Here is a 9507-nt window from a genome sequence, read left to right on the forward strand (position 1 = left end):
AACCTAAAAAAGCGAATCCTATATAATAAGGGGAAATAATTTCTGCTTGAAAGGCATAAACCATTTGTTAGCAGCGGAAAGAAAAAAATGTGAGAGAGAAACTATAAACATGATGGACTCCACTCCATTTTTTCTCTCTGAGGTAGATAAAAAGTTTTTGTCTTTGAAATAGAAATCATTTCACCATAAAATAATTTTAACAACCTAAGAAATAAATGATTAAATATTTTTTGAATTTTATTTTTTGATAGATAAAAGTTTAAATGAGGTTAGACACCCATATTCCACTAGGATTGGGAAGACCCCCAACTTTTTTGAGAATTTTCAAAATAAATTACATATCATCCATTAATAAAGTTCTCACATTGGCTAGCAAGATTTGAAACTCATGCTCTTGTGGGGTATGGACCAAACTTAGCCAACTCTTTTGTGATATAAATTTTGTGATTTATCTTTAATTCTTTATTGTTTACTATTTTTAATTCATTCCCTGGTGCATCTATGACACTTGTTAGTAAACTCTTTTTTTAATTCAGGTTTGGATACCTAAAAAAAAATCTTTTTTTATTTATTTATTTTTTCAATTTTATTATCGTTTAAATTTTTAATGAAGAATAAGAAATTTATTTAATATCCTTAATTTTAGAAAAATATAATTACATTTCATAAATTATCCTTTCACTTTAATCGCTCTAATTTCATTAATGGAAATACTAAGAACATATAAAGATACAATATTAAAAAAAATATAATTAGTGCATTTTAATATTTTAAAGTGACATATAATCTGAAATAAAATGAAACTTCTTACTTGATAACTATTTAAAAATAGATGAAATAGTTAAAAACATTTTTAAAAAAATTAAATACTCTTTAATGAGTGATCTCCTGAAGCACAGATTGGCAAGATCAAAATTAGGATTAATTTTTTTTTAGTATTAAAAGGAACGTTAAACCTCATGAAGCTAAAATTTGGGGCTTCTTTTTAAGGCTTGGAATATGCTTATAGCAAGAGAGCAAGGAAGTTGGTCATAAAGGAGGATTCTATAATAGGGATCAATACTCTAAAATATTCTCGAGCCACTTAGCATTATAGTTTCTTTCCCTGTCAATGTGTTTTAGTTGGATATTTCAATATTGACTAAGACAATATTTGATCCTTTGTACCAGATGAGTGAAATTGATCTGATACGAAGGATTTGACAATGGGGACAACGATCAAATTGTTATTGTTTACCTAAAATATTATCAGAATGCCACGTCTCAAAATTTTTTTATCAAAATGTCACGTCATCAGTCTCGCTATGTCACGTGGCGAGTTAAGATTGGCCACGCGGTAACACCTGGTTGGCCACATAACTAGCTGTGCAGTGCAGTTAGATTACGTGGCAGACAACCCCTGTCATCATCTGCCACGTGACCTAAAGCGCTGGACTACGTGGCGTCTTACGTGGGTTGAACAGCTGGTTACATGTATGTGTGACACGTGTCATTTAAATGAAATTAAATAACATTAATTTAACACTCCTAAATTTAATTACTTAACATTTACAAATAATTTAACTTAACATATTGCTAGTTAAAATAAAATAATTAATAATCCAAAAAATAAGTAATTAATAGTTATAACATAAATAATTAATCGTTATGATCAATTTAAATTAATATTGATTAAATTAAACTATTTCAGTTAACAAACATAAAATATATTACATTAATTAACAACCCTTGATTAAATTAAGTAACGTAACAGTTCACAAAATTTTAAAATAACACAAACTACATTAAATTATTTTAGTTAACATACCTAAAAATAAAATTAATTATTCTAAAATAATTCAAATTAATATAAACTGAATTAACCGAAAATAATCAAAACTAATTTAATTATTTTAAATTTAATATAATTAAGTAGTGTTATAGAATTAAACTAAATTAAATTAGATAAAAATTGAGAAATTAATTCATTTATATATATATATATATATATATATATATATATATAATATAGATTTTTCATTAGAGAAAAATAACCGTCATTGCTTGTAACTTTTTTTTGTTACTTGATTTTTTCTTTTCATAAAAGTAATCCTTAAGTGTACAAGGTGTTTTATTAGACCCAGAGTTTTAGCACAAGTTTGACTTGATAGATAAAGATAATAATGAAATAGCATCGTATTAATTGACATGTATTTGAATCGTTTTAAAATGGAATGAAATAAAACGTAATTGAATATATATTTCATTTCAAACCATTCAATACATTTATTTTTCTTTCCTTTAAGGATATAAAACAGAATAGAATAAAATCACTTTATTTTTCATTAGTTTCTTTACCATTCAATCAATTTTCTAAATAATAAAATGAAAATTTACTCTATTTTATCATAATATATTATAATGATTTTATTTTTTTATTCATCGCTAGATATAGGCTTAAATTTCCTAAGCTATATATAGGCACTTCTCGTAGTAAGTATTCAATTATTTATCTGACTTTTACAAAAAAATTTATTACTATAAACGTGATTTATTTTAGAGGAAGACTTCGTGTATAATTTTTTTTTTTTTACAAATTTTTGTAAATTACATAGCCTAATCTAGTGTACTACCGGTACCTAGTGTAATTTATAAATAAAAAATTGATAAATATAATATTCTCATTTATTTTATCTATTTAATTTTAAAAATTAGTTTTTTTTAATTTTTTTTTCTTTTTTAGACTTTGACTTTTGCCAACCGGGAAAAAAAACAGACAACTAACGAAACCACCTAAGATACAGACAATAATGTGCAAAGTTTCAACCTTTTCTCTAAACATGACAACCTTTTTTCCCTTTTGTGTTTGTTAAAACTCTTCCTTGCATGCATATTTGGCCATACCCACCTTCTCTTTAACCTCTTTATTCATTTTTTCATTACCTTCCAACGCCTTTGCATCTTTCTGAATTCTGACCCTCCATCGCTTCCTCTAGAAAAATTCCATTTTTCTTCACTTTCTCGTTTGTTTTTACCAGAAAATCTTCTGGGTATTCGCTGGAATTTTGTGGGGTACCCTTGTTCTTTTTTTTCATTGTAAATTGTTGTTGTTTGGCTTCCAGACATGGGAAGCTGTTGCAGCCATGATGTTTCGGTTCGAGGCAAGGTGGAAAGCGAGGTGGATGATGTCTCATATGAGTATGATCATGAGAATGATGTCTCATATGAACAAGATGGAGCAATGATAAGGTTAAGAGGTTCCTCTAGGTTTGTGTCAATGTACACCCAACAAGGAAAGAAAGGTGTGAACCAAGATGCAATGGCAGTTTGGGAGGTAAGATTCTTCAATATGTATATGTTTACATATTTTTATTTTTTATTTTTCTCGATTTATTTCCATTAATTTTGATTGTTTAATTCTTTTGATTTGACTTTTTTTGTTTGTTTTAAGTTTTTAATCAATTCTTGTGGCTTGTAATATAGCTGTTTTCTTTTTCTTTTTTCATTTCATTAATCATCACTTTTGGTGAATTTAAAGGATAAGATTATCAAAAGAACGTTGTTTCTTGTATTAGTTGTCTGTTCATGCAATTATGAGCTGGTTTGTTCCCCACTTTTTCTTCCTCTTTGTTTTCTTTGTTTTTTCATGTTATTTATTTGGTTTTCTCCTCATTAATTTTCTTATCAATGACTTGATTACCCATGTTCTGTATCTTCTCCAATTTTTTATTTGAATAAAAAAACATGACAATTCATTGCCACTTGCCAGGTATGGATTTGAAGCCTGTTTGAATTACATCCTTGTCTGCACTTTGTCCATCATATCTTTCGACCATTCATAATAATAATTTATTGTTTTAAGCCAAATATTAAGATGATATTTGAAGAGGATAAAAGTTTAAAAAGAAAAATGAGGGAACATTTGCATTTGCATTGTCCTTGCCTCGGGTCTTTAATAGCCATCTCTGTGCTTGATATTCTCTTCTTTAGATTTATGGTTCTAGAAATGTTAGAATCGGGTGACTCTATCCTATTGTCTTTATTATAGCATGATGCTTCTTAATTGATGAAACATGTGACTTGGATTAATGTTGTATATATGCTATATTATCAGGACTTCACTGGAGAAAAAGATACGATCCTTTGTGGGGTGTTTGATGGTCATGGTCCTCTAGGCCACAAGGTTTCACAATTTATTCGTGACAATCTACCCTCAAAACTATCTGCAGCAATCAAAATGTCACAACAGAAGGCCTGCAAATATTATGATGCTAATGATGCAGACACTGATGATGCCTATGATGAGAATTACAACAACATGTCCCTTGCTTCATGGGAGGCATGCTTTCTGAAGACCTTTGATGAGATGGATGATCACCTTGCTCAAGAAATTAACACTGACAGCTATTGCAGTGGTTGCACTGCTGTTACTTTAATTAAACAGGTATGGTAACCATATAACTATATATTCATAATAGCATTTACCTCCTTTTCATATACTTTTTTTGGTGATACCTTTTCATATACTTTAATGAGATAGAAATAACTACACACTTCACTTTTCCCTCTAAAATTTCAGGGTGACCAGCTTATAGTTGGAAATTTGGGTGATTCTCGTGCTGTTCTTTGCACAAGGGAAGGAAACCAACTTATTCCTGTTCAACTTACTGTGGACTTGAAACCAGATATTCCAAGTAGGTCTTGGTCTTGGTCTTGGCCTTAGTTCCTAAGTCTTACAAGCCTATCAAATCTAAGTTTAATTAACTTTTCTTCTTCAATGTCTCTCAGGTGAAGCTTCAAGAATCATTAACTGTGAAGGCAGAGTTTTCGCAGCCGAAGAAGAACCAGATGTATACAGATTATGGATGCCTGATGAAGACTGCCCTGGACTAGCTATGTCAAGAGCCTTTGGAGACTTTTGCCTGAAAGATTATGGCCTCATCTCAGCTCCTGATGTATTTTATAGAAAACTTTCCAATCAAGATGAATTTGTGGTTTTGGCAACTGATGGGGTAAGTAGTATTAGAATGTCAACTTAACAAACATTGTTTATTGGTTGTTGTTACTGTGTTTTAATCCAAATACATAATGGGTGAAAGGCAAACTCGGGTGCACAAGGCTCCCCCAATTGTGAGGGTAGGGGTGGGGGTCGATTGTACGCAGCCTTATCCTTATATTTTTGCAAAAAGACTATTTCCCAGACTCGAACTTGTGAACTTTTGGTCATACAGAACAACCTTACCGCTGCTTCAAGGCTCACCCTCTTTTCAATCCGAATACATAATGCAAACATTTAATCAATTCACGCAAGAAATGAAATAAGTTTTTCACTAAATTACTTTTACAAGCATCTAGCTGAAGGACCAAACTTTTCTTTTTCTTTTACAGGTTTGGGATGTGCTTACTAACAATGAAGTAATAAATATAGTTGCTTCAGCACCAAGGAGATCAATGGCAGCCAAATTGTTAGTAAAGCGTGCTGTCAAAGCCTGGAAATACAAGTATCCTGGTTCCAAGATTGATGATTGTGCAGTCATATGCTTGTTTCTGGATGATCAACCTGTTTTATCCCATTCTCAATCCAGTATGAGCAGAAGAAATAGACATCACAGCAAGCGCTTGCATATCTCTAAATCCACTAGAAATGAAGACACTGAAACTGTGGATGGCAAGGTTGGGGTAGATCTCAATGAAGAATGGACAGCACTTGGAGGGTTAGCTAGAGCCAACTCTATATCAAAACTTCCACGGCTTGCTAGGAATATGAGTAGAAGGCAATCATCTAAGTACCTTAAAGGGAGTTAAGGTTCACTAACACAGGATCTTCTGAAAAGTTAAGAAGTGGTCACAGATTGGAACTCAAGTTTTATGTTTAGGTGGAAAAGGAGGGTTTGAAGATTTTAGGATCATATTGGTGTCCCCTTAAAAATGAGAGTGAAAAATTCAATGAGTTTTATATGAAAGTGTATATATAAAAAATCATATTAATTTTGTCACAAACTTCACCATTAACTAATTATTTTCCACTAGCCTATCATCAATAGCAAAATTTATGTCTCATCCGTTTTATAGATTGATGTTTTATTCTGAAGGGTGACTTTTAGCATATATTCAAATTGCAGTTATTTTTTGGTTCCAAATTATGCCTGTGATTGCATATCTACGTTTGAATATCTACAATTCTATTTTTCTATTCTACCACGAAACCATTAGGAACATTAGAAAGCTTAAATTAAATAAATCCTTAAAATTTGTAAATTTCCTGGATTATTAATGTGCACCTAAGAAATTTTCCCAAAAGAAAATCACAGAGAGCAGGCATAACAATTTTATGGGTATCATATGATTCTCAAGCTTCTCAACCTCTCACCAATTCCAACTTTATTCATAAAATCAGAATCATCGTCCATGCTAATCAGTAGTAGACAAGTAATGAAACAATTTAGCAGTTTATGGATAAGATATCTGCATACAGATTGCTTGCACTTCAATGTGCACAATCTGAACCTTTTTTTAAAGAACTACTAGTACATTAATCTATTGCCACTTAGTGCCTCAAAAAAATAGATAAAACAAAGTAGCTAGATGCAAGTTTGGGCTAATCTTCATGGTCCCAGATATCTTCCACACTCCTCAATGGCCCTGCGCTCTTGTTCACAAAGAGGTCTTCACCATCAAGAACTCTCCTCTGCATGTATCAATAACCAAGGAAAGATGCACGTAGTTATGATGAGTTCAAGGACACAAAAGTACAAGTAGTGTGTAAGATTTTAATCCTTGCCTTATGACAGTTTAAGAGAGATATAGAAGACAATTTTTCCATGCAAATTCAACTCCATGTGACACTAGTAATGTTTTTAGCATAGATAAAACATTTTCACCCCTTAAATTGGAGGGGTGATAGTGAAGATTGAACTCGTGACCATTTGATATATTAAACAATAGGTTTTATTAATCTCATATTAAAGGAGATAAGTTATCTCATGTCATGGAGATAAATTTGTGGGCTCTACTACCTGAAAAATATAATAAAAAAAAAAAAAAAGGTGGCACAGTTATCGAAGAGTGTGTAGGAGAGAAAGTTATCACATGTAGCATAAGAGTAGTTTTTCCCTTAAACAATTATACCTAGAAGCTCAGGCTGCCAAATGAATGTCACTTTAATAACTATAATGTCCTAATAGTTCTGAATACACAATTAAGGTTATGTGCCTACCTGATCTGGTATATTGCTAAGGGCTTTGTAGTCTTGTTCTGGAATTTCCCAATTGAAAACACTGACATTCTCTCTGATCCTCTGTGGCTTGGTTGATTTGGGAATGACACTTGTCCCTCTCTGGATGGCCCACTTCACCAAAACCTGCCCTGGGTTCTTGTTCAGCTTCTTGGCTATCCTATCAACCGTTTGATCATGGATCAGATCTCTCCCACCATCTGATGAGCCCAGTGGAGAGTAAGCCTATAAAGCAATTTTGGCATTACAATCATGATCCTCTATCACAAAAAATCATAAAGACAATGAAAAAAAAAATCAAAATAGCAATGCTAATTACAGTGACATGGATGCCATTCTTCTTGCAAGCCTCAAGCATCTTAACATTTCTCCACCCAGGATGCATCTCCATCTATAACAACATATCAAATACAGAAGTTAAGGATAAACATGTGTTATGCCATCACCAAATTCGTAAACCATTGAGATTGGTCCTTCCAAGATAAAAGAAATTAAAGTAAACTTGTACTTAAGAGACATTAAATCTTTCTCTATATATAATTTCACCTGGCAAACACAAGGCATTATTTGAGCAATGCTTAGTAGCTTATCAAGCTTTTTAAGAGTGAAATTGCAGATTCCAATGTCTTTAACGAGGTTTTCCTTGACAAGATTCTCCATTTCTCTCCACACTCCTTCCATGTCGAAGTCTAACACTTCTCCTTCTTTGGGAGGCCTGCTGGCCCCATCTTGTAATCGAAATGGCCAATGAATCTGCATTTTATATATTGGAATTACACATATCAAATAACATGCATTGTGAGTTGAAAAAGTAGAAAAGAAAGGTGCATTTTAAGCATAATAGAAGGTTATTACCAAGTAAAGATCAAGGTAGTCAAGTTGGAGTTCTTGAAGGGTATTGTTGAGGGCAGGTCGAACCCTTTCAGGGGTCAAATCAGTGCACCTAGAAGGTATAAAATTTCACACACTCAACATCATAAGAGTTTCATTCAAATGTCAAAACAACACATTCAATTGAATCTGACATAATGAGCTAAAGTGATCTTAGAAATATAATATATAAAAACAATTCATGAAGACAATGTTTTTCTATAGTATATTTCTAACAAGTTAATATGAAGTATATCTATCATGTAACAATTACATTACCATAGCTTGGAGGTGACAAAGAGATCCTTCCTTTCCACTCCTGCTTGCATGGCAGATTGAAGTGCATGTCCAACCTATAAGTTAGATGGATATTTAGATCAAGCAAGAAAGGGAAAGTGTGTGGTTTTGAATTAACAAAAACTTTTAGGAAACACAAATATACTTCGTCTTGAACTCCATACTGGGAAGCAGTGTCTATGTGTCTGTAACCAGCCTGCAACCAAAGTTCAGATCATATAAGATTCAGCCCCACAAGAGTGACAAAATCAAACTTACTTTAGGTTCAGTTTTGTGAGTTTTTTTTTTTTTTTTTTAATTCTAAAAGTTTGTCAAGAGTTTTTTTATGGGGCAAGTTGAAGTCCTACCCTCAATCTTATCATTGATCCGCTTATATCGAATCACTCATATATCTAATAAATCAGAGCCATTAAATAAGAATAAGATCAACAATCCAAGAAGAATAAAGTGAGAAACTCATCATCCTCAATGATATGAAAAATATGAAGGGAGCATTGTATCTATTGGACAAGCAAAGAAAAAAAAAATGGATTGAACCTCAGAAATATTATTAAAATCTGAAAAAAATTATTCTTGGAATTTACAGCACTAACGCTGATCTGTTCCACAAAAATACAGTATGGTAATGAAAGATACAGAAAAAATAATAATGGATTAAGCACAGAGTAACTTAATGAAAGAAATTTAATGCAATCATTCTTATTTATTTTCAAAGTAGTTCTCCACTTTCTTGTTTTCATCTTCTCTGCATAAGTTTAATAGGTTTGTTTTTGGTGCCTTCATTTCTTCTGTCTACATAATCCATAGATTGCAACACATAATAAATACATTCATGGGATGAATAAGCTTTGTCAATTTAAATAACACACAACAGATTTTCATTTTCTCGAAAAACTTTATTCATCAATGAACAATGCACAAACAAACAAAAAAACAAACTTAAAAGTGAAGCAATTGGATCAGGGACAAGGAGGCAGTGTAATTACCTCAACAATGGCAGTGAAAACAGAATTAGTGGCTTGTGAACCAGATTTCCATGTGCCTAATCCAACAGCTGGTATGGCATGACCATTCAACAGTTTAAACGACTGTGTCTTTGGTTCATGTGGCAGAACTGCTTGTGCCAT

At 32.1% G+C, this 9507-nt stretch overlaps 2 protein-coding genes across 2 annotated transcripts; one reads left to right on the plus strand and one right to left on the minus strand.

Annotated features, from left to right (window-relative positions):
• The first annotated feature begins 2922 nt into the window (after positions 1–2922).
• LOC133305893 (probable protein phosphatase 2C 65) lies at positions 2923–5978 on the plus strand. The gene is made up of 5 exons (XM_061506141.1): positions 2923–3313; positions 4094–4423; positions 4559–4673; positions 4768–4991; positions 5368–5978. The coding sequence occupies exons 1-5, from the start codon at positions 3104–3106 to the stop codon at positions 5782–5784; spliced, it is 1296 nt and encodes a 431-aa protein (XP_061362125.1). The 5' UTR covers positions 2923–3103; the 3' UTR covers positions 5785–5978.
• A 599-nt stretch (positions 5979–6577) lies between these two features.
• On the minus strand, positions 6578–9507 carry LOC133305905 (aldose reductase). Its single transcript, XM_061506157.1, has 8 exons — positions 9367–9507; positions 8526–8576; positions 8363–8436; positions 8069–8156; positions 7760–7966; positions 7533–7604; positions 7196–7438; positions 6578–6667 (listed from the first exon to the last, which is right to left on the minus strand). Exons 1-8 carry the CDS (start codon positions 9505–9507, stop codon positions 6578–6580), a joined length of 966 nt encoding a protein of 321 aa, XP_061362141.1.

This window comes from Gastrolobium bilobum, unplaced genomic scaffold, assembly GCF_033153095.1.
Source record: "Gastrolobium bilobum isolate Gb01-03AN ecotype WA unplaced genomic scaffold, APGP_CSIRO_Gbil_v1 utg12810, whole genome shotgun sequence".
Lineage (NCBI taxonomy): Eukaryota > Viridiplantae > Streptophyta > Magnoliopsida > Fabales > Fabaceae > Gastrolobium > Gastrolobium bilobum.

Coding starts and splice junctions, on each gene's coding strand:
- LOC133305905 (XM_061506157.1), bottom strand. CDS start 9,507: ATGGCACAAGCAGTTCTGCCACATGAACCAAAGACACAGTCGTTTAAA. Junction 8,577..9,366: donor TTTTCACTGCCATTGTTGAG/GTAATTACACTG, acceptor CTTTGGTTGCAG/GCTGGTTACAGACACATAGA. Junction 7,605..7,759: donor TAATGCCTTGTGTTTGCCAG/GTGAAATTATAT, acceptor ATGTTGTTATAG/ATGGAGATGCATCCTGGGTG.
- LOC133305893 (XM_061506141.1), top strand. CDS start 3,104: ATGGGAAGCTGTTGCAGCCATGATGTTTCGGTTCGAGGCAAGGTGGAA. Junction 3,314..4,093: donor ATGCAATGGCAGTTTGGGAG/GTAAGATTCTTC, acceptor CTATATTATCAG/GACTTCACTGGAGAAAAAGA. Junction 4,674..4,767: donor CTTGAAACCAGATATTCCAA/GTAGGTCTTGGT, acceptor AATGTCTCTCAG/GTGAAGCTTCAAGAATCATT.